The sequence below is a fragment of the Musa acuminata genome, chromosome BXJ1-3, assembly GCF_036884655.1.
Source record: "Musa acuminata AAA Group cultivar baxijiao chromosome BXJ1-3, Cavendish_Baxijiao_AAA, whole genome shotgun sequence".
NCBI classification, from domain to species: Eukaryota; Viridiplantae; Streptophyta; class Magnoliopsida; order Zingiberales; family Musaceae; genus Musa; species Musa acuminata.
Window position 1 is genome coordinate 1,479,946 of NC_088329.1, and position 22,795 is coordinate 1,502,740.

The 22,795-nt window shown below is 41.7% G+C and overlaps 4 protein-coding genes across 24 annotated transcripts; all 4 read right to left on the reverse strand.

Moving 5' to 3' along the window:
* Nucleotides 1-789: 789 nt before the first annotated feature.
* Nucleotides 790-4,358, reverse strand: LOC135585822 (uncharacterized). Of its 18 annotated transcripts, none has more exons than XM_065114025.1 (6): nucleotides 3,667-4,358; nucleotides 3,146-3,493; nucleotides 2,325-3,030; nucleotides 1,774-1,852; nucleotides 1,437-1,655; nucleotides 790-1,328 (listed from the first exon to the last, which is right to left on the reverse strand). In XM_065114025.1, the coding sequence occupies exons 1-3, from the start codon at nucleotides 4,063-4,065 to the stop codon at nucleotides 2,401-2,403; spliced, it is 1,377 nt and encodes a 458-aa protein (XP_064970097.1). In that variant the 5' UTR covers nucleotides 4,066-4,358; the 3' UTR covers nucleotides 790-1,328; nucleotides 1,437-1,655; nucleotides 1,774-1,852; nucleotides 2,325-2,400. The 18 variants fall into 18 exon arrangements, with proteins under 18 accessions (XP_064970097.1, XP_064970111.1, XP_064970102.1 ...); XM_065114039.1 differs by having other exon boundaries at nucleotides 1,437-1,598; nucleotides 1,753-1,852; XM_065114030.1 differs by having other exon boundaries at nucleotides 1,437-1,598; nucleotides 1,774-1,834; nucleotides 3,667-4,357.
* A 6,988-nt stretch (nucleotides 4,359-11,346) lies between these two features.
* LOC135636397 (E3 ubiquitin-protein ligase APD3-like) lies at nucleotides 11,347-14,016 on the reverse strand. Of its 4 annotated transcripts, none has more exons than XM_065148093.1 (8): nucleotides 13,703-14,016; nucleotides 13,381-13,607; nucleotides 13,028-13,130; nucleotides 12,850-12,912; nucleotides 12,342-12,565; nucleotides 12,199-12,268; nucleotides 11,812-12,118; nucleotides 11,347-11,737 (listed from the first exon to the last, which is right to left on the reverse strand). In XM_065148093.1, the coding sequence occupies exons 1-8, from the start codon at nucleotides 13,767-13,769 to the stop codon at nucleotides 11,659-11,661; spliced, it is 1,140 nt and encodes a 379-aa protein (XP_065004165.1). In that variant the 5' UTR covers nucleotides 13,770-14,016; the 3' UTR covers nucleotides 11,347-11,658. The 4 variants fall into 4 exon arrangements, with proteins under 4 accessions (XP_065004165.1, XP_065004177.1, XP_065004172.1 ...); XM_065148105.1 differs by having other exon boundaries at nucleotides 13,699-14,016; XM_065148100.1 differs by having other exon boundaries at nucleotides 12,199-12,256; nucleotides 13,381-13,612; nucleotides 13,699-14,016.
* Nucleotides 14,017-14,491: 475 nt separating this feature from the next.
* Nucleotides 14,492-18,460, reverse strand: LOC135615487 (eukaryotic translation initiation factor 5A-2-like). Its single transcript, XM_065114051.1, has 6 exons — nucleotides 18,339-18,460; nucleotides 18,087-18,214; nucleotides 16,991-17,113; nucleotides 16,852-16,908; nucleotides 16,699-16,773; nucleotides 14,492-14,894 (listed from the first exon to the last, which is right to left on the reverse strand). Exons 1-6 carry the CDS (start codon nucleotides 18,457-18,459, stop codon nucleotides 14,793-14,795), a joined length of 606 nt encoding a protein of 201 aa, XP_064970123.1. The 5' UTR covers nucleotide 18,460; the 3' UTR covers nucleotides 14,492-14,792.
* A 1,867-nt stretch (nucleotides 18,461-20,327) lies between these two features.
* On the reverse strand, nucleotides 20,328-22,681 carry LOC135615490 (protein Asterix-like). Its single transcript, XM_065114063.1, has 3 exons — nucleotides 22,386-22,681; nucleotides 20,736-20,836; nucleotides 20,328-20,588 (listed from the first exon to the last, which is right to left on the reverse strand). The coding sequence occupies exons 1-3, from the start codon at nucleotides 22,623-22,625 to the stop codon at nucleotides 20,522-20,524; spliced, it is 408 nt and encodes a 135-aa protein (XP_064970135.1). The 5' UTR covers nucleotides 22,626-22,681; the 3' UTR covers nucleotides 20,328-20,521.
* Nucleotides 22,682-22,795: the final 114 nt, after the last annotated feature.

The following is a 22,795-nucleotide window of genomic DNA, read 5'->3' on the forward strand; positions in this document are numbered from 1 at the left end:
ATATATATATGCATGGCTGTCTGTATCTTATGATTCCACCCTCTCTTTTTCTCTTTTCGCATGCATGCACTGTCATCATCATTGGTATTCTCCTTTCATATGAATTCCCCACTTGACTTCCATCCCTGCCTTCTCAGCCAAGCAATCAAGATTTGCGTAGGCATCCAACCAACAAAGTGTTGCTGCACAGCCTTCGGCAGCAGAGTTACTCATGCATGCAGGTACGTAATGAGCTAAACCGTCAGATTCCCTTTTTTTTTTTTAGATCGATTTGACATGCAACTTTTTTTTTATATATATATATAAATAATAGTTAAATTAAAATTTTATAATTATAATTTCTAATAAAATCTTCTCAAATCTTACTTATACTATTCCATTAATACTCACTCAATTGTCTCATATCTTCTATAAATTATACACCACCGTTAAGTTGACTGATATCTCACGGATGTGATAATTGACTCAACCCTATATAAAATTGATGCATTGTATCTAACTCAACCAAATATTATCTCATGTTCTTTAGATTCGGTACTACACAATCACATATGTGGTTAGAGAAAATATGTAACTGTTTTGAGTAATAATCATTACCTCAAACTAATAGGTAAAAATATCATACTAAAAAGATCCTTGGAAATATTCTCAAGACGGTTCGTTTTTATAGTGAGTTGTATCTTTCGTATTCAATACTTGATTGAATCATATAAATCCTTTACGGATTTATACATCAGATGGATCTTGTCGGATGATACCTTCGATACAGTTCCCTTTTTTTAAAGATCCTTTATGAAACCCACTCAATATTCACAAGATTGACTTCCAATCCCCTCCACACATTCGACAATCAAATTCTATCGGGAAAAATAAAATAAAATAAAAAAAACAAGCCCTTTTGTTTGTTGTGGATATTGCGCAAAAAAGCCAGCAACATCAGCTGGTCATGCAGACTCTCTGAAGTTAGAGGTTCACTTGAAGTCAATGAAATTTGTTGCTTTGATAAAAGGGTGATGCAGATCTGAGGATAAGTCTCTTGAAGTCAATGAAATTTGTTGCTTTGCTAAAAGGGTGATGCAGACCTGAGGATAAGAAGTCTTTTGTCCCCCATTTTCGAGGCTTTGAATCAAGTCCATCTTCTTTTCTAGCCAAGTGGAGCATGACATCCCATCTGAATGCCTTCGGCTAAAGATGATACTGATTACTTTACATCCGCTTGTCTGACATATCACAGCTTGCACAGGAACAAAGAACTTGGAAGTCTTGCCTGCAAAGCAAGTGATGTTTGCTTCCTGTCATGCTTGGCATGAATGGAAAGATCCGACTACCTAAGAGAAGCAGCCATTAACAATGCCACTTATGCATAAGCACAGCAAACTACCTTAGCAGCATATACATATTTAGGAGCACACAGAAACTGACATTATAGCCAATACCTGAGAGGTTCATCATGTTTGCTGCTTCCTTTCTTCAGGGGCATCACAAGCTAATATTTTGGAAAAGGGCAGTGAACATTGGATCCTCACTTCTTGTGTCTGCTCCTTTTGGGTTCCCCGATGACATATCTCCCATCAATGACATAGGTCCCCACTGTCCCACTGGAAAAGGTGAGGGTACACACATGAATGAGGGATGTCCAAAGAAGCTTCCTTGAACTATAACCAGACAATACAAGGGCAGATATAGTTAGTTATCAAGCTTACTCATACTACCTGAAATATTTCAGAGGCAATGAATGTGAGGGAATAATACCTGTCGATGTTACCTTATTACCTGGGCTGTGAAAGGTAGCCATGCCCTGTTCCATCAACAAAGGAATTCAGCAAATGAGGCCCTGCAACAAGTGGCACAACTGACAAATGATATAAGCAAAAACAATATGTACTGACCATTGACATCAGATAGAACACAAGTTTTGGTTTACATCAACTTCTTTGTGTGACTCAGACAAATATGATTGCAGTAGGTTAAGGAAAAGTAGGCTCCCGACCTCGGATCCAATCTGAAGTTACATCTACTAGCTTTCTTCATACTCCACAGTTTTGACACCAACCCAACAAACAAATAAACACACATGAATATGAAAAGAAAGTCTTGTTACAAACAGCCAGCTTTCCTGTTGTTGTGCATGAAGGGGGCAGGGCAGCCCATAATTATGACAACACAAAGTAACCAAACCGGGAAAGCTTCAAGAATTCTGTACTAACGCTATAAGCATCACCTTAAGCGTGCAGGTGGCAGATCCATGAATAATTATGCTCCTACTTACACAGGATTATTAAAAGTAGCAGACTCCAAATCCCCCCCTAAAGTTAGCTGCTTACCTCCAGTTTATGCTGAGTTAGTCTGATTAAGAAAAATAGCTGCGATTATCGACAAATTGAGTTCACTTCCTTAGCATTAGACCTCCACCCTCCACCAGATGTTATCATCAGAAACATCATGTGACTTCTCCAGCGCTGCAACTTTAGCCCTGTGACTTCCAGCCATGGTGCTTCTCCCCCTCTCTGCTTGAGGTGGTAGCTCACGGGCTTCACTGACTGATCCATCTTTTTTTACATCAGCTGGAGGAATGAAACAGTCCATCGAGAGACCTGGGACATTAAAGGCTACTTCTTCGATGCTCCAAGCTTCCTCCATTCTTGTCTTTGTATGGCTCATGGCCACTTCACCAAACCGGAAAAGGGTGACCACCGAATGCCCTGAATGGGCGATCATCATGCCCTCAACAGGGCGGTAGTCATGAATTCTGGAGTTGATGGTGGTCTCCCAATACACAGCATCACCTCCAGCACTCGACTGGATTCGAGTGAGATGTGAGTCTTCCATACAAGTAAGAAGCCCAGTCTTCTGGCTGAAGTAACCAAAGAAGACATGCCTAATGATCTCTACAGAACCTTCACTCCTAGCCTTCAGTGTCTGTGGATCTGCACAGAGCTTGAGGATGAAGCAATCTTCTCCATCGATCTTCGTCTCCCCAATGCACTGTGCATCAGCAAACACGTTCACGACGGCCAAAGGATCAAGACCCTACAAAGTCATCATCGCCAATAAGAATTAGTTTATCCTGAGCATAAACAGAATTTAAGCATCCTAGATAGATAGACTGAGATGGTAGCTTATGCTACATCAATTGCTTCTGCACCTGGAGTGCTCGACGGAGGGGTCGAACAGAGCCCGTGGCAGCATGGGCACCAAGCCAGGGAGTGTGGCGCCAAACAAGCTTGCCATTGCAACCAGCATGGACCTTGCTGCCACCGATGGCAAGTTCGACGTACCACATGTCCGGTGCCATCTGCCAGAGGACAAATCCACCAGACTCTGCATCCTTGGGTGAACAGCGATTTTTGATGACCCTAGACGCCGTTTCAAACTCGGATACCACCATCGTCACCTTCCCCATTGCATATGAATTTCTGATGGAGCTCAGAAGCTTCAGCCCACCTGTTGCCGCTGTGTACTGCTGTAGTATGTATTGAGCTGTCGATGTTTCCTACCACAGACCATCATCAAAATTCCACCAACTTGAAACACTCTGACATGAAAATTGCATATGTAGAATAGCAGCAGTTGAATGCATAAATGTTGGAAATCACTAGCATTTATAGCTACCACCCAATGGAAGAGAATCGACAGACATACATGCCACTAAAGGAAGAAACTCACAATGGGAGTGTCCTTGATGCTGAGTGGAGGGAGCGAGTTGGTGGGGGAGACGTGGACGGGGGCCAGAGGCGCCCCCATGACGCCGAGGAGGAAGCGGAGGTCCGAGCTACGGCAGGAGGCGGATGGGGCACGAGAGAGCTGCCCCTTCACCCACCGCCCCCACCCTTCCTTCCTGCGCCCCAAGTCGTCCCCCTCCGGCCCCTCCGCCAGCGGCGCCAGGCTCCCGGACGCCGGGACCAACAACTCATCCGGAAACCCCCGCGGCGGCTGGCGTCTCCACCGTCGAGGGAGGAGCAGCTCCGCCACCGTCGACGGGTTCTCCGACCTCGACCTCCCCGGCGACAGCCCCCGCGCCACCTCCTCCCGCAGCGCCGAGAAGAACCCTTGTTTCCTCTCCATCCGTTCCCAAAACCCTAACCCTAATGATAGAAGAGCGAGCGATGGAGGCGGACGCGAATGCTAAAAGGGAGAAGACACGCACCGACTCGCTTAGTGATCTCCAAACAGGAAGCCGGAGACGAGGACAGGGACTAAAATTCGATTATTCTTCTTTTGGAGGGTCGAGAAGCAGAAAGAGGAAGGCCGAGGCGGTGCGAGAGCGCAGTGGAAGAAGAAGAAGAAGAAGAAGAAGAAGAAGAGGAAGAGGAGGAAAAGAAGGCGAAAAGAACGAACGCGCCGTCGGTAGTGGTGGGAACGGGATGTAGTCGTGGAATAAAGGAAAAGAGAGGGGGATAAAAGTCAAAAAGGAAAAGCTCGAATTAAAAAAGGAGCAGGTGAGATTACCGCTGACACGGTATCGACAGTTTCACGGTCGATTCGGGGATTTTTGACGAGGGGGGATGCGGTGCGATGGCATACGGACGGTTACCGAAACCGAGATCACCGCGACGGGCCCATCAAACGGCGTTGTTGATGAGGGCCGATCCGAACTTTTGGCCTCTTGGCACCGCAAAAGCGGGAGGTGAGCTGACGCTGCGGTCACCAGAACTGAGATTAACGGCGCGTCGTAGGCCAAGACGGTCACGGTGGCTCCGATAACCGGCGAAAGCACCTCCGATAGGTTTTTGAGATTTTAGTTGGCCACGTATCGGACGGTAATCTGACTGTCCCTCACCAAATCGGAGTGACGGTTCAGTCCGTTTGAGTCACGTGGTCGCTTGTGCACGGCAGCAGCGTTTCTTTCATCCACAAGAAGAAGAACGCCCTTCTTCGTTGGAGATACAAACAACAAATCATGCAGCCTTTTCCTTCACTCACTTTTTAATGCTCGGATACTGTTTAACGGTAAGGAAGAAAGAAGTTGTTAATATGTATAGAATTATTTGAGATGAACATAAGTGTAAGTATAGAAGTTTTTAATTCGATCATAATAATTCGAGGTACATTAGTATAAGCATAAATAGTTAAAAAATAACTGTTCTTTTTATTATGTTGAAGATAAATTTTTATATATGATTGAATATTCTACACGAAGCAGTTTCTAACCGTCTCTAATAATATTCCTTTTGTCTTTTATTCACGTAAGTGACAAAGGGGGATAACCTATAATCGTTTATTTTGGAACCTTATTCACGTGAGCAAATAATTGAAAGGTGGCCTCTGTCTTTTCCTTTCACCCTGGACACCACATGAAGGTCATGTATCAAATGACGATATTTTTTCTATCATTTATCCCCACCTAAAATGTGCTTTGGGACGAACATCGACTCTGCGCATTAGGCGATTGAGTGATGATTGAAGGTCTTTTCAACTCTGCACATTAGGCAAACGTTAACAGGGTCGGGGGACGCTTGACCCACACCTTGAATCAACGGCCTTGGTCCCTCGGGAAGGGGTCACTTCTCGTCTATGAGCCCTCCTTAGTAATAGATCAATCCTTACCAATGTAAATCTGACCCTCCTTCGAGCATGGAGGTCGACAACAATAGAGGTTGATTTCTCGACCTTCGTGACTCGACAAAAGTGAAAGGGAAGGGTTGGGTTTCTTGACTTTCATACCTCAGATGGAGGAAGAGGTTCGGTTTCCCAACCTCCCTAGCTCGGTGAGGGCCACAAGTGAGGAGTGCGAGCATTGCTGATGGCGATCTATTACTGACCTACCCCTCCCATCATTGAGAGGCCCATCTCAGGTAGAGGAAACTCATCTTTTCCCAACCTAGTCGAGTTTCCCGATTGTCATGCTTCAAATAGATGAGGTGGTCGGGTTTCTCAACCTCCTTGGCAGAGTGACGACCACAAGCAATGGGTGCGAATGCTCCTAGTGATGGTCCATCATCGATCTACCCCTCTTCTTCTACTCACCATCGTGGTGGGTTGTAGGTGGTGTGGAGGTGGGCTCTTACTCAATTCATCCCCAAGGGACTTATGTCGGCCAACGGGTCCATAATGAGAATGTTGTGAAGCCTCCCATCATCGACCTACCCCTCTTCTTCTCCTCGCTATTGAGTTGGGCCACAAGAGGAGTCGAGGTAGGCTGTAAGTGGCTTAGAGGTGGGGTCCTCTACTCATCCCTACGGAATCCATATGGGGCAATGGGTCGACAGCGGGGATGCTGCAAAGCCCCCCATCGCCAACTTGCCCCTCTTTTCATCTACTCTCCATTGAGGTGGGCTATGAGAGGAGCTAAAGCAAGCTATAAGCAATGCCCCTTTTCCTTTACTCACTATTAAGGAAGATTGAATGAGGAGCCAATGCAAGCTGTAGGTTGCACTGAGGTGGGCTCCTCCTCTGCTCATACTCGAGGGGCCCACGTTGGGCAACGAGTCCACAATGAGGATACTGTAAAGTCCCCCATCGTTGACCTGCCCCTCTTCCTCTACTCATTGTCGAGGCAAGTTGTGAGAGGAGTTGGGGTTGGTTGTATGTAGTGCCTCTCTTCCTCTATTTATCCCTGAGTGACCCATATCGAGTAATAGGTCCACAATAGGGATGCTACGAAGTCTCTCATTGTCAGCTTACCCCTTTTCCTCTGCTCGCCATCAAGGTGAGCTGCAAGAGGAGCCAAGGAAGGTTGTAGGCAATGCGAAGGTGGTCTCCTCCTTTATTCGTCATGGAGGGGGTCGAGTTTCTTAACCTCTACTCCTCATGCTATAGGTGGTGTCAAGGTAGTCCCCTTCTCTATTCATTATGGAGGAGAGGGTCAAGTTTCCCAACCTAACGATGATCCATCGCTGACCTGCCCCTCCTATCATCATGGGACCCATCTCGAGCAGAGGGGCTCATTTCTGCCCAAGGTGTCCATATCTCCTTTTTCTTTTTTTTTTTGTTATGGGCCTCTAAGTTGATGGGTTACATTGAGCAGTGGCCTATCCACCTCAAGTAAAAGAGGGGTCGACACTCTACCTCCTTTCTTCATGCATTCTTTGCTAGTCATAGGTGCCCAGCAAGCCAATCACGTGAGTGATGGCACGTGTGACTTGATACAAAATCTTTTTCCTTATTATATTTTGGCGTATATCACTTTATAACTATTGCATAAATGCATATATATATTGTGATGTCCTTGGATTTGTGCAATGGGAATCGGATCGTGATGAGATCACGATAATGAGATCGATTCACCTTTAAACACATATCCTAAATAATCCCGGTCATAGGTTACTCGAGAGGGACATCGTGATAACCGGATAGACTGGTGTGCTGTATACCCGTCCATATGATGGATGCAGCTGGTCTCATAGCTGCTCGTGTAGGGACACTAGGGATACAGTACAGGTGCTCATTGGAGAATGAGTTCACTGATTGATCCGCTTACGGAATGCTGGATGGTTGATGATGCCTTATTGTCAGACAGTGATTCCGTAGTCCTAGTGGTGTATCTGGTCCTTAGACTTGAGACACCAAGGATGTCCTGTATGAGTGCTCCACTCTTTGATACCAGACTTATAGGTTTGGCTGTTCCCAGATCTAGTACAGCTGGTCATTGGGAGTGGTAGTCGACCTTACGAGGGCTATTGAGTGTCGACAGAGGATCATCCACTCTCGGCGTCATGAGAGGAATATCCTATGTGTTCTTGCTCAGACAAATCCCTGGCCAGGGTCATTCGGGTTGAGAGAGAAAGAGTTCTCCGGGAGAATCCGATTAGAGCGAGACTGGAGTAGAAACCGTATGGGTCTGACAACACCATGCTCGATATACGGTCTCTGGGATATTAGATGGATGAGGGATTATAGGTACATGGTAACTGAGGACAAACAGGTCCAATGGATTGGATTCCCCTGTATCGTCTGGGAACTATGGCGTAGTGGCCTAGTATGTCCGTAGTCGATGAGTCAAGTGAATTATTACAGAGATAATAATTCACTCAGTCAGAAGGAGTTCTGACAGGTATGACTCACGGCCAGCTCGATATTGGGCCTAGAGGGTCACACACATATGGTAGGCATTGCGATGAGTAGAGGTTCGGATATGAGATATCCGACGGAGCCCTTGTCTTATTGGATGCAGATCCAATACCCACTAGGGAAGGACCCATTATGGTTTGACACGGGATCTCTATAAATAGGAGGGATTCACAGCCTCATAGGCTAGAGTCTTTGCTTGCCTTTCCTATTCTCCTCTCCCTCTCCACCTCAGAGTAGGCCTCGAGTTTTGAGGAGCGTCGTCGCAACCCTACTGTGTGGATCACCGCTAGAGAGGAGGACGCTTGACCTCCTTCACCCTCTCCTAAGGATCTGCAAGGAAACAGGGATATACGATCTCCCTAGGTAACACAATCTCTATATGCAGTTTTGTGTTTTGCGGATTTTTGCGCACCAATCTTCGCACGACGACGAACATCTTTTTGGCAATCGGGGATTTTGTTTTTCTTGTTCTTCCGCTGCGCATATGATGTCGCCCCCCAATGATTTCCCAACATTCTTTCCCTTGTGTCTTCCGCCATGACAAATCTACTTGCATGAGGGTTGGGTTTCCCGACTTATGTGCATTGGATATATTTTGATTTGTGTCTCCCATCGTGATAGGTTTATTCTTATTGAGGTTAGGTTTTCTCGTCTTATACGACTCAGATATATTTGGTCTTAGGCTTCTCATCGTGGCAACTTTCTTATAATATGATTTAGGTTATCCTGACTCATGTGGAAAGGGTATATTTTGTCTTATACCTCTCATAATTGTGGGTTTCTTATTATATGGGTTGAGTTTTTTTTACTCATGTGCCTCGGGCACATTTTGTCTTTGCCTTCCGTCATAATGATTTTCTTATTACAAGAGTCAGATTTTTTAGATTCATATACCTTGGGTATATTTTTATCTTTTGCCTCCTATCGTAATAGATTTTTTTATTACATGAGTCGGATTTTCTCGATTCATGCACCTCGGGCATATTTTGTCTTATGCCTCCTACTATGATGGGTGTCTTTTGACATGACTTAGGTTTTTTTTTTACTCATGCACCTTAGTATTTTGTCTTGTGCTTCTCGCCATAGCGGGTTTCTTATTGTATGAGTTGGGTTTTTTCGACTCATATACCTCAACAACATTTTATCTTATGCCTCCTACTGTGGCATGTTTTTTTCATATTTTTCGAGGTGGTCTTTAGACATTAATCACTTTTGCGCTTTCCGATGCTAGTACTAATTGGGAACTTCATCACCATATGGTAGATCAACACCACCACCCTCAGTCTGTTCAATATGGGTGGCCTATGATTGTGTTATATATCGAGGGGATATCCATCATCGTGAATTTAGTTAGTATCATTTTAGAGCAATGCTTGTCTCTGAATGTGACATGTAGGCTCCTGGTCCCGAGAGGGGAGATAGAGTCACTAGTGAACCCCATTAGTAAAGAAGTCAGAGGAGTAAGATTGTTAGTCGAGAACTTGAGTTTTTAGAAAGCACAAAAGTAGATGATATTAGCAGAGTTATATATGCCAATTATGACCCTTTTCGCTCGAGCGTTGATCATTCACATAGAAACTATCAAGGCATTATCATGATTTGAGTCAAGATACTTCATCTCTTCCTCCTTAAAAGTTATATACAGGTCATCTTCTGTCCTCGGGCACTTTTCAATGGTAGCTCGGGCATAAACCTTACGACCTGAGTTGTCTCCCCCCGAGTTTGGTCCATAAATGATGATGTCAATATGTCTGTCTCTCTATTGACCTCTAAGGTTTGGGTGAGGGCTTTCGGTGCTTTTAGACAAACCACAAGAGGTGTTCCCGATATATGAATTCTTCAATCTGCTCTTTTAAGTCGTGATAATCATTTGTGTCATGGTCGTAATCCCCGTAGAATCGATAGTGTTTAGACTTGTCTCTTTTTGTCAATGGGGTCTTCATCGAGTGAGGGTATTTCAAGAGCTCCTTTTTTTTTATATGTAGAAAAACTTCAGTTCTAACAAAATTTAGGAGGGTAGACTTGGACCTTGGGTGAGATAACTCGGGTTGTTCGTTTCTCTTTCGATGTAGTGAACTCCGGGGTTAAGGCTGATTGTAGCCACTCCTATTTCAACCTCTTACATGACTCTTCATACTTGCTTGAGACTATTGTCTTAGCGATGATGTATTGATTAGTCCTTTGAAGTATCTATGATATAGTTGTTGGTAGTCTCTCTATCAATGACAAGAAGAGGCGAGATGGCTTTAGTCCCATCATGAAGGTTTATATTATAAGTGATAGATAGACATCTACCATACCTCATATCTGCTCATGAGCTGAATGACGTAGTTTACGAGTGTTTTTTCCTCTCCTTTCCTGAGTTTAAGGAGCATTCTAGTCGATGGTCGCAGACATACATTCTTAAGGAAGTGAAGTTTGAACTCCTTCACAAGCTGGGCAAAAGAACTAAGGGAAAGCGACTTTAGGCGAGCATATCATTCTCATGTCAGGCCTCTTAACGTGGTTGGGAAGGTGTGATACATCAAGGTGTGATACACCAAGGTGTGATACAAAGGTATGAAAATTTGTAATGTGCTTTGTCGAGTTGACACTGCCATCGAGCGCCTCCAAGGACAAGAGGTAGAAGTTCATTGGAATCAGTTCCTCCTATATTTTCTCGGTGAACAACCACTAACCCAAGGTGGGGTCGACTACTGCTTCCCCTTTTGAATATTAGAACTCTCGTTGTATCTCCTCCAAATGCCTACTCATCTCTTGTAGTTGGATTGACAAGGAATCTTATATCTACTCTACCGATTGGGCCTTAGATTTAAGCAGGGGTAGAGTGGTGGTGTGGTTTGATGAATTCTATAGTTGAGGATCGAAGTGCACCCTTGATTAACAGTTCAACGAGTCTTGGGTGCTCTTGGGATGTCAGTGTCACGTCGAGTTAGGGAACCTCGACAAGTGCCGATTGTGGTGGAGTCGATGATGACGATTGAGCTGGTGGCACTACTTGTTGAGTTAACTGAGGCAAAATTAGAGAGATGACCTATATCGTACTTGTTAGTGTCTGTACTTGCTAAATGAGATTTAAAAACACTACGATGGGAACAAGCATATGGCTTAGGGTCGTCTCTGGGGTTAAGAGATTCGGTTCATTGAATATATATTAGTATTGTATCGATGTCTGCACCGAGGTGGATGCACCCATGTGCAGAAAGGATGGCTATTGCCCCCCCAAGTGAGAGTACTATGGGTCGTGGGCAAAGTTTCTTCGCTCATGTGTTCATTAAGAGGTTGAGGGGTATCATTATTGTAAAAGCGAACCCGCTTTTCAATGCAAAAATGATATGAGTAAAAGTTTTTGATGTCTTAGTCAACCCGACATGATTCAAACACGTATACACGAGGTTGTTTGAAAGTCTCGGATATGGTAACACAGATTTCTTAAGGTGCCACATGCATAAAGATTGAGGTAAGAAAGACTTTTCAACCTGATCCATCTAATTCCCAAGTTACAAACCCGAGGATCAAACAAATTTGATCGATAGTTCGTATATGTGATATGGTTGATTTCTGTAGAGGAACTGTTTCTAACATCAAAATACCGGCATATTTCCCGTTCCATGAGATCATATCTTCATCCCCTGCACATTACTCATGCTATAGACCTGGCAATCTTCTCCACTTGTGAATGAGCCTTCTACAGATGGGACAGACCTTGTTTTGCTCCTCGATCACCCTGCAACCAAAGCCCACACACACTTGTAAGCTTTCTCTTCTCGCATGGAGACAGACCAAAGGCCATTGCTTTACCTCTGCGCACAGGAGCAGCAAGCGACGCTGTGGCCGCAAGGGGTGAAGAAGCAACTGCGCCTCTCGTCGTAGCAGATGACGCATATCTTCCCGTCGTACAGGTCGTCGGCGGTGCAGCACACGCTCGACTCCGCCTCCTCTTCCGTGGCTCCGTAACCGCAGGCCATCTCTTTCCTCGGCGCTATCGGCTGTGTCTCCGCCTCCGCCTCCGCCGCCGCCGCCTCAACGCCCTGCTCTCGCCTCGTCTGCTCAACGCAGCATGCTCCAAGATGCTTGAGTATGACGGAAACAATCACGACCAAAAAGCCTGCAACAATCACACAACATACATTAGCATCTCTTGTTTCCTTGTTCGATCTAGATTCAAGTGAGCGGCAGGCAACCCACCTGTGACTAAGAAGTAGGAAGTCAAGCGGGCTACGAAGGAGAGTTGGATGTGCCAAACCTTGAGGGGCACCTAATTAAGGAACAAACGCCATGGATTCGAGTGTCTTTATGTAGAGGCTCGGATAAGATCTGAGAACGCTTACCTCACTGTCTGATGTTGCCAACACATAGTACTGGGCGTTGGGGAACAGAAGCTTGAGCTTGCATTCGCCATTGCTGGTGGAGCATATGCTTGTGGCTTTGCTGGTGTCGTACATTTTGGATGCGATCTTTATGTTCATGTTCATGGTGATGCTCCGAAGAGAGAGATTGATGACGCCAAGGTAATACATGCCGTCCTCCGCAACAGTGAATTCTCGGTTGCTACCTGAGGATGCAAAGGAAAGCACAGTGTAATGTATCATCATCATCCACAGCAATGCCATTCTCTGCTTCGATTCCTGGGCTTTGAAAGGAACGTTTGTTTCTTTCACTGGTTCGATCACAAAGAACTCGAAAGAGTGGGGGATGATAGCTTAAGCTTTTGGATTGTGTTCGTAAATAACTTAAGCTTAAGCTTAAGTTCGTAAATACATCAGCTGCTAGCCTTTGTTGATCACATGCAAATAAATAATGATCATAAGAAGAGATAAATTGCAGGTGTTCATTTACCATCCCTTGAGTTGCCCATGTCATCATGGGAGTATCTCTCCAGCTCCTCCAAGTTCTGTTCTCCTGTCACAATTTTAGTTCGAATGGATCAGCAACACCAGAAGAAGAAGAAGAAGAAGAAGAAGAAGAAGAAGAAGATGGCCAAGCTTTCTGTAAAACTCAAGTCAACCCAGATTACCCTTGATCAAAACCACAAGCATGTCTGCATAGCTCTCACCACCATAACCCACCTGCCATGCCATCCAAATCCTGGATCCTCTGTTCAACCACATGGAGAATCCCTAACCAAAGATCAAACGAAATTTATATTTGCCAGTGATGGATGGCTCAACCTGATAACAACGTAGAAATTGATCGAGATAATTTTATTTTATTTCTTTCTATCAAGTGTATGATGTAAGTCCAAATGAATAATGAGTACTGTATGAATATTTTAAGTTCAAATACTGAAGAGGAAAACAGAGAAGGAATTCAAACTCATATGTTTGTATCTTCCTACTGTTAAGGACAGTCGGGGGATGGAAATCTCACCTGGCGACTGTAGGTGTCGACGAAGAGATCACTGGAAATGGTCCAATTTGTTTCGGAGCTCAGCTGTGGCCTGTCGTTGAATCCGTAGAGCAGCAACCCTTGGCCTGCTTCGTCTTTGACCTGCAGCTGCTCCACGAAGAGCGAGCTGGTCATCATCATCCGCGACGAGTTGGGACCCAAAGCCAGGTGGTTGCTGCCGTAGTAACCGTAGCGAAGGCTCAGAGCCGCTGCACTTCAGATGATGCAAACCGAGAGCATAAGAAGAGAGGGGATTCAGATGAGGAGGAAGGGGGAAGAGATCAACTGGGGGCGGATTACATGCCACATAGCCACGCGAGCAGCGGGAGGAGGGCTCGAGCGCAGTGGCGTTGGTCCCTGCGCGGAGGCATGCGGCGGAGGGAGAGGCTCGAGGTGGGCGGGCGAGGGAGGATCGGTGAGCGTGCAGATTATGAGAGGAGTAAGACGAGACAAATCTGGAGGGAGATCGTAGCAGCAGCTACCGGTCGTCGTGAAGACCGATGGAGAGGGGAGCCAACCACCGTTCCCGAGCTGGGGAATGGTGGGAGTATGTGGTTCCACAAGCTGTGTGGGAAGGGCTGATGTCGAATCTTTGGTGTTGGATGTGATCCGACCTGTGTCATTTTTTCCAGCAAAATATAAATTATGTTTGTTTTGTCAAAATTGTCTAATTAAATCAAATTCTTTCGACGTGGATTTTCAGTTATTTTTCTTTGAAAAAAAAATCTCGATAAAATCAAGCATAATTTTGCAAAATAGAATTTCAATTATTTTATCAAAAAAAAAGACGAAAAATATATTCGATATCATATGATTAAATAATTACCTCAGCTCCTTCTAAATCAACTTTGAACATTACGCAGTAACCAAAACTCTTTAAAGCAAATCATCAAGCTTTTTGTACGATTCACTCACGCATGAATTCATTATGTTCATGTTTTTGCAAAAGAATAAATGATGAAATTGGATTTTGATTCCAAGACCCTCTAATGATCCGATAAAGCATTTTTTACCAGCTAAACTAACGCCTTCTTCATGATCTCATGCATGAAAGGGTGGGTTGCCATTGTCGGTGATAATGACAGACAAGCAGTAGTAGAACATATTGAACATATTGCTAAAGATGGAATTGTCGAAATAAAAAAAGGATAAAACATATCGTTCTAATAGGGTAGAATTTGCCAGAAGAAAACAGGGCCAAACCAATACAGACACTAAAAGGAACACCAGGGCAACAGTTTCATATATGAATCGTACACCACCTGTGATTACCTGAGCAATTACAGGCCAGTAGAAAAGAGGATCTCAAGGAAACCATCTGATAAATATTCTTCAAAAGCCAAAACATCCAATAGCTCCTTCAGAATCCTGAAATCTTAGCTGCAGCATGATACCTACTTGGGGCCGATGTCCTTCAGAGCACAGATCTGTTCTTCACCCATTGCAGACATCACAGTAACAACCAGATCTTTACCATCAGCAAACCCATCTTTAATCTGCATTGTGTTCAAAAGGTACAACATGACAAATCAATTTAAGAGCACATAGTCCATAAATTATCCTGAAAACTGTTTTGATTAATCATGGATTTGATATAAGAAGACAGGTGGAGGATAGCAACCTGCTCTACAACTAGGAGACAGTAGCAACTCTTAACAATTCGGGGCAATAAATGGGTAAAACAGGATAACAGCAAACACTGAAATAAGGTTGTCAACACCAGGGTTTTTAATTGTGTACCGTACCACCTGATATAGGCGGTACATACCGATCTACCAGCAGATCAACATGTGGACCATCCGCTACCGGACGGTATCAGGTTTTTGGCCCCGTATCGAGCGATACAGGGCTGTACTGGGAGGTAACGATCGAAATTTTGATCGTTACTGACCTGTGCTGAGCGATACCGATCGATTTCAATCGTTACCGACCTGTACCGGGCGGTAATGATCGAAACCGACCATTGATAACGATTTTCCAATAGTCAATTTGACCATACGAGGTATTCTAAACTCTTTCAAACTCATTTTTACTCACAATCTCTCTCTTATTATCATATTTTCACTCCCCTAAACTCAATAAAACAATGATTTATAGATTGAATCAAATTTAAGAGGTTAATTTGAGAAAATTAAGAGGAAGAACTTTTTAATCAAGAGGTATGGATTCCCAGTCGTCGTATTATGGAGAGTTTTACAACCAACAATAGTACAGTGATAGTTGGTCATACTTATCTAAACAACAGTATGATACGGAACAACAGATCAATAGCAAAAATAAAAGTCCTGACATTCACCAATACCCTCAAGAAGCACCTCAAACACATGTGATTCATGATAATCAACCTACGACCATCACCACATTGATGCATCAATGGCATACGATGTATCAATATACTATCGTGAGACCAATTTCAAAATTGGGTTTGACAAACATATCATATTGATAGACAAATGCATAGGATCAAGGACCCCGATCCACCACCCGTGGAGACCCATTGTTCGTTTTGGTGGTGAAATCAAATATATCTATACATGTGATTAATTAATTCATTTGAATCTTAAAATTTACGTTGTATACAAAATAATCTAATAATTTAAATAATTTTTCTATAGATAATTCAATATTAACGGAAGAACGATCCGAAATGAACCAAAATTATGAACCTTGCACAAGGCTACTCCTCAAAGCCCGAAAAAAATATACGACACTCTTCTTACCTAATTTACATTAGTTTTGCTAAAACTATAATAAATGTATATTTATTTCTAACTTAAAAGAACCTATCCTATTTTTTTTTTACTTTTCAAGTATTTTTGGAGGGTTTTATGCCTATTTTAGGGATACCGCTCGGTGTGTCGGGACAATACCATACTGAGCAAAGCTCAGTACATAGATACAGTATGAGATTAAAAGCCTTGATCAACGCAACCTGAGATTTACCAATGAAAACCCCAAAGAACACCATTATGCAGGCACATAATCATAGGACTAAACTGCACGCACCCCATAAGATCCATACTTTTTTTGTCATTTTCATTTGTAAAAAAGGAACCTAAATTGGTAATCAGTTCAAGTATATATGATTTACAATCTAAATTTTCTTATGAGGTCAACTCTCATCTTTAACTAAATTTGTAATTAGGAGGCCATGAAAAAAATTTCTTGACTTTTTTGTGGTGTTCCAATACAAGGAAAAAATGATTTATTTAAGAATTGAGGCATTAGTTTTATCTTAAAATTCATTAGATGCTCAAAAAATAAAGGAAAATAGTAGAAACATAAATCGCCCTGACAAACCTGTGCAAGCAAAGTCTCATCAGTTGGAAGCCTCAGATCATCTTTGGTGTTACCATTTTCCATCAGAAGGCTCACCTTAAATATGCAACCAAGTGTTAACTACAAAATATATTAAACAACCGGGAAAACATAAAGAAACAAATTACAACATACAAATCCATCCTCAGAGATGTCAATCAGTTGATAATCAGTGCGATTGACATGAGGAACCTGCAAATAAACCAAACAAATTCAAATATCTAAGACACATTCAAAATGAAACTAACATTTTCCAATATATCAAATAACACACATCACAGTTGTGTGAGGATGGCACGATATCCTCAAGCTTCTTTGCGTTGAAGACGTCTATGGCAACAAAATGACATTTTGCATGACCGTGCTTCCCAGTCTTCGAGGTTGAAACTTCAACAACCTAGTAAACAATAAGAGAACAAAGTTGTTTATAATCATAGGAACAACCACTGTAGAACATTTAGAAACAATCATGTATTCATGCATTCTGTGTTGCTAGAAGAAGAGCAAAAGAAACCAAAAAATGTGCAAACTTCATGATAGACCAAGGAAAAGCACTTGAACTTTAGTGAAATGTCATTAATATTAATCAAAAAGTGCTCCATGAGCATAGATAGTTGTATACTGCTTCCCAAGGTCAAAAACCCATGCCATTAGTTGAAATGGGTCAAATGAGTATCAAGCTTAAAGAAAAAATTGGAAATCAAACAATATTAGTGTCTCCCATCTGTCATGAGCATTTTTTTTCTTGACTGGAAATTAAATGAAGCCCCTAACTTCTAGTTGCTCCTCGACACATTTCTTCTTCACAAATCCAATTAGCCACAAAAAAAAAAAAAGCTACAGGAAATAGGTTCACTGCATGCGTTCAGCTAACTCCACTAATGAAAGGACTTCTTTCAGACCCTGCAAATTCAATTTCATTAGATGAATAGCTGTACAACTTGCAAGCAAGTAACCATTCATAAGCTATTAAACATTCACATAAGAAAAATGTAGAGCATGAGTTCATGACATAAATGGATCCCGTTCCCTACAGATTTCTAGCATCCTTAAACGAGGTCACCCTCGACATACATAACCATACAAGCCTAGGAGAAGAATAGAAAGCACCGTTTATCTAAACAGGATGATCAAAATCCTAAGAACCCAAGGAATCTAGACATTGTACATTAAACAATCAATCTAATAGAAAATAAGAACCAAAGCGAATTGCAAACAGTTAAGGTGAATCAAACGAATATAAATCTTTAATACATTCAAATCAAACACATGAGAAGGACAGATTTGACCAAATGATACAGATGTCACTGATCTAGAAATACATCGAGCAAAGGGTGGAAAGGAAGAGATCGGGCGGGCGAACAAGGAACCTTGCAAGGCCTCCCCTTGATGACGATGTACCCGTTCTTCCGGATCGCCCCAGCCTGCTGTGGGTAGGTCTTGGACGCCCCGGCGTCAGCCTTCGACTCGAAATGATGTTCCTCGTCCGACATGGTCACTGAAACAAAGGAACGAAGAATCGACGGACGGATGAGGTCAGGATCGAAGAAGAAACTACACGAGAGCTCGTCGAGATCGATGGAGAAGGAAAGATAGGGAAATGGGGTAAGAGATTCGTAGACCTGAGGGCGGAGGACGAGCAGGCGCGAGATGAGAGCTTCCAAGAGATCGGATTCCGCCGCAACATTGGATTAGGGTTCCTTTCCCATAAATATCCAAAAGTATCGTCGGCGTGGGGGTCATACTGGCCGTTAGATGATTCCACGTGGACGGTTAGATTCAATAGGCGGGTGTCATTTTAGATTATTATATCTATCCAAATTGATTGATGTGCACAACCTCACTTCCTCACCTAATTTCATCTCCCTTCGAATGCTCGGTACTCCTGTCACAACTTCTTCCCTTTCTTTCCTTTCATCAAACATCTAATCGCTCTCGCAATCTCTTCCACATGCATCAAACCCCCCCCTTTGGTCGTTTTCGATCGCAGTGCCATCGCTGCATTCGCCAACATCACGTCATTCATCTTTTCCTCGGTAAAAGCCGCCACACGATTAGTAGCTATCAAGCACAAATTCCCTTCATGTTAGAATTGAACCTTTTAAGAACTTATAAAGAGATTTATATCAAGAGAGAGGTTCGGACAAATCAAATTAATTATTAATTCTTAAACAATTATAAAAAAAAATAAAATTTATTTTAAATAATTATATATATATATATATATATATATAAACTTTGAGAAAAACTTGGAGAGAAATAGAAGATTTTAAATAATTAAGCTATGCCTTTTCTTCGAGCACCATTTAACACCACCTCGCGTCAGGTGGTTTGATTTTTATCACTTTTTCCTCTTTGAAATTTTCATTCATTTTTATTTTCAAGAGTAAGTTAGTTTGGTTTATAGTGTTTGCTTTATAGATTTTCTTTATCCTCTTTCAGTGAGCTTTTATTCATGAACTTAAAAAGAACTAATTAGTTATTTTAAAGATATTTGTTTGGAACCTTTAGACTCTTTAATCGCTTTAATAATAAAATCAAACTTTGGTATCAAAGTTAAGTTACGTTATGGCTTCTTTCCCAAGCACTATCCAACTCCATATCCTTGGATTGACAAAAAAAAATTATAATACATGAAGCATCTAAATAAAAGTCCTTCTAGGCTCCCAAGATATATGAGAATTTATAGAAGATAAATTTGTAGATCCAAGTCCGATAGAAAGAGCAATGAATGCAGAAGTAAGAAAATAACTCAAAGATAAAAAGAAAAAGGAGAAAAAAACTTTATTCACTATCTACCAAGGGTTTAATGATACAATATTCAAGATTATTGCTCCAGCAAATACTTCTAAAGAAGTTTAAAAAATATTTTAAAAAGTATTTGATAGTGTGGATAAGGCAGAAAACCTTCATGTACAAGTTTTATGAGTTAGAGTTTGAAAAATTATAGCAAGATATTTCTAAATTTATTTCTGATTACTTCTCAAAAATTATTTATATTGTTCATCAAATAAGACTAAATGATGAACAAATAAGTGATCAAAGAGTAATAGAAAAAATATTAAGATCTCCATAGTCAAAGTTTAATTTTATTGTTATAACAATTGAAGAGTCAAAAGATTTAGAACAAATATCTTTAGAACAATTAATAGGTTCTATTTAAGTTCATGAACAAAAGCTTATAATAAGAGGAGAAAAAAATCTATAAAGCAAGTATTATAAACGGAACTTACTCTTAAAAACTAAGATGAATCAAAATGAAAGAGGTCGTGAACAAAAATAAAGAGGTGGAGACTAATTAAAAATCTTAAAATAATGAAAATGACGGAGAAAATTCTAGCCAAAGAAACTAAGGTTATGGTAAGGATGTGGTCGAGGCCATGGACATTATAAAAATTTAAAATGTACAAAATATAATGTTATATTTGTAAAAGGTATGGATACTACTCCTTTAAATGTTATTATAATTCTAACAATCAAGATGATAAGACAAATTTTACTAAAAAATAAATAATAAAAATTAAATTTTATTAATAAGTTATAATAATTTAAAAGAAGATACATGGTATTTAGATAAGGGACTTCAAATCACATATGTGGTATCAACAAGAGAAACAAACAAACCAAATTTAAATATTGGAATCAAACTTGTTAAAGTATAGCTTCTTGTGACACAGAAGAAGCAATAGAGTCTGCATTACATAGAAAAAGCAACCTGAGTCTAAACCTGAAAATACCTCTTCATATCAAGCTTCCACAAATCACATGATAAATGATGAGTGATTATGCAGAATATTAGATGAAATTAGCGTTGCTTGTTCGCCTGTCGTGAAGGCCCCAAATAGTTTGTAACCAATCCCATGATTCCAAACCTGGCAAAAAAATCAATAGTTAGGTCGATACAAGAAAAGCAGCGTGGAAGTCTTCATTACTCCACAAGTGAACATTTGATGCTCATGCGTTGCGAGAAATCAGCCGACACGAATTTACAAGAGAAGTAGATCCAGATTGTTACTTACATGAAAGCCATAGACAACTGTTTAAAATCGTTCTCAAAATTCTTCATGTTTGCAAGAGACTGAGCACAGAAGATAATGGCCAGCCACGAACAAAGTTTGTACTGCAGGGAAAGCAAATTCATCATTTCTGAAGTATACATGCATAAGCAGTGACCAACTAACTAAATCCTATCATAGTTCTTTATAACTAACTAATTTACTAACCAGACAAAACTGAATGTGATGGTGGAAATTATAGCGTATGAGCAATCAAGCATAGAATCCCTGTCGAGGAGATGAAGAGAAACGATGGCAAATATACATCACCATAACATAACAAAAATGTTATAATGACAACATTCAAGAATTTTTGGAAGTCCTGTTTACAGTTTTGGCAGGAAAACGAAAAACAGAAAGTATGTCTGAAAACCATTCTAGGGAGAATGATGCATACCGAAGATATCTAAGAATGGGATATACCCTAAATCTTTTTGCATACGTATATGATATATAGAAATGCAACGTGTATAAGACATGCCAGGGTAAGATTGATATATGTCAATACTCGATGTCATATCCCATGATCATGCAAGTGATTTACATCTCTTAATAGATTTTGATTTATAGTAATGTTACCACTTAAAACCAGAATGTTGATATAACTTTTAATAAAATCGTCTAGAACGTGTTTTGTAATCTCTTTTTGTTCTTATTTTTCCAATGCTACTAACACATATACTTTATCTAACAAATAAAAAGGGAGAAAGCCTCCACAAAGTCGTGATTGCCATTTGATACGGCCAGATTCACAGTTCTATCGATATGACACGTGGATGCCAACATGTCAGAAAACAACAAAACAAGCTGATTGGATCTGCCATGTCATCGTAAAATCATAGTAGAAAGCATTCTTCGAATCAGAATTGATTCACAGAATATTTCCCTATGGTCCAACTTCCATATACCTAAAAGTAATCAGTTGTGATTCTTTATGAGACGATGTGCAATTAGCATGCGATGATCAGATACGACCTTAACCTTTATCTACATTCGAGAACCAGCTTTACCTGATATCTACAATTAGCATCATCATCATCTTCAAACTGCTCATCTTGACAGTTCGTTCTATGAATTGCTCATAGGGGGAAGAAGAAAGTCAAACGACCAATTTTACCTGCTCCAATTGTGAGAACCTAAAGGTCAAAACTTGCAGCTGGATATAAGAATTGAGGCCATTTTACTCTGATATTACATGATAGTCATCTATGTAACCCAAACAGTTATGACACAATTGCTGGTTGCTATTGTATGATCTTTAAACTTTCTCTCTAAATGAGAATGGGTGGTATCCTCACATTTAGGACACCGATAACTCCGAAATCTTCATCCACGTTGTTCAATCCGATGGAGAAGATCCCAAGGAAGAAGAAGAGAATAAATCGTGGGCGTACCAATCAATGGAAGAAAGATTCCTTTGTTCTCATCTATAAAGTACGCTTAAATAAAAGAAATCGCGCACTTTCATCGTGCGAAAGAAGAGATTAGGCATCGATCTCGATAATTGTTGTCACAAACAAGAAGGGCAAAACATGGCAGATCCAATAAATTTCGACGCGAAAGGAAAAGAAAAGCCTAAGCAACAAACAAGGAATCGAGTAGAGAGACTAGTACACGCAACGTGACGCCGACGACGCCGAAGACGACGGCGAGGAAGCCGGCGTAGTCGATGGGGAGATCCTGCGGCGAAAGCGTGGCAGAGACATAGGGTTTCGCCGTGGACGGCTGCCTCGGATCGCTCGTCGCCTCCTTCATCGCGTCTCCAGACTCAGTTTCCTTCGCTTCCGCGGCTCCTCGCGTAGATCTGATGCAGAATGATGCACCGAGGTTGGTGGAACCGTGGAAACACGGCATATGAGCGTATCCCGTCTCTGTCGGCTTTCCCGTAGAGCAGAAAGCGCCGGCGATGCAATCGGTTCGACTCGGCCTGATTTGATACACTGTTGGGCCAGATAGGCATGGCTCGCATCTCGGCTCGAGCCGACCCGAGCCCCGTGGTCACGAAATAAAATCACAATATATAT

Coding starts and splice junctions, on each gene's coding strand:
- LOC135585822 (XM_065114025.1), bottom strand. CDS start 4,065: ATGGAGAGGAAACAAGGGTTCTTCTCGGCGCTGCGGGAGGAGGTGGCG. Junction 3,494..3,666: donor GCATCAAGGACACTCCCATT/GTGAGTTTCTTC, acceptor GGTCTGTGGTAG/GAAACATCGACAGCTCAATA. Junction 3,031..3,145: donor CCCTCCGTCGAGCACTCCAG/GTGCAGAAGCAA, acceptor ATGACTTTGTAG/GGTCTTGATCCTTTGGCCGT.
- LOC135636397 (XM_065148087.1), bottom strand. CDS start 13,769: ATGCCTCCGCGCAGGGACCAACGCCACTGCGCTCGAGCCCTCCTCCCG. Junction 13,131..13,380: donor TCGACACCTACAGTCGCCAG/GTGAGATTTCCA, acceptor ATCTTTGGTTAG/GGATTCTCCATGTGGTTGAA. Junction 12,269..12,341: donor TGGCAACATCAGACAGTGAG/GTAAGCGTTCTC, acceptor TTCCTTAATTAG/GTGCCCCTCAAGGTTTGGCA.
- LOC135615487 (XM_065114051.1), bottom strand. CDS start 18,459: ATGACCCCCACGCCGACGATACTTTTGGATATTTATGGGAAAGGAACC. Junction 17,114..18,086: donor TCAAGGGGAGGCCTTGCAAG/GTTCCTTGTTCG, acceptor ATTGTTTACTAG/GTTGTTGAAGTTTCAACCTC. Junction 14,895..16,698: donor ATGAGACTTTGCTTGCACAG/GTTTGTCAGGGC, acceptor AACACAATGCAG/ATTAAAGATGGGTTTGCTGA.
- LOC135615490 (XM_065114063.1), bottom strand. CDS start 22,625: ATGCCGTGTTTCCACGGTTCCACCAACCTCGGTGCATCATTCTGCATC. Junction 20,837..22,385: donor TCGTCGGCGTCACGTTGCGT/GTACTAGTCTCT, acceptor CTTTCCCTGCAG/TACAAACTTTGTTCGTGGCT. Junction 20,589..20,735: donor CAGTTGTCTATGGCTTTCAT/GTAAGTAACAAT, acceptor TTTTTTTGCCAG/GTTTGGAATCATGGGATTGG.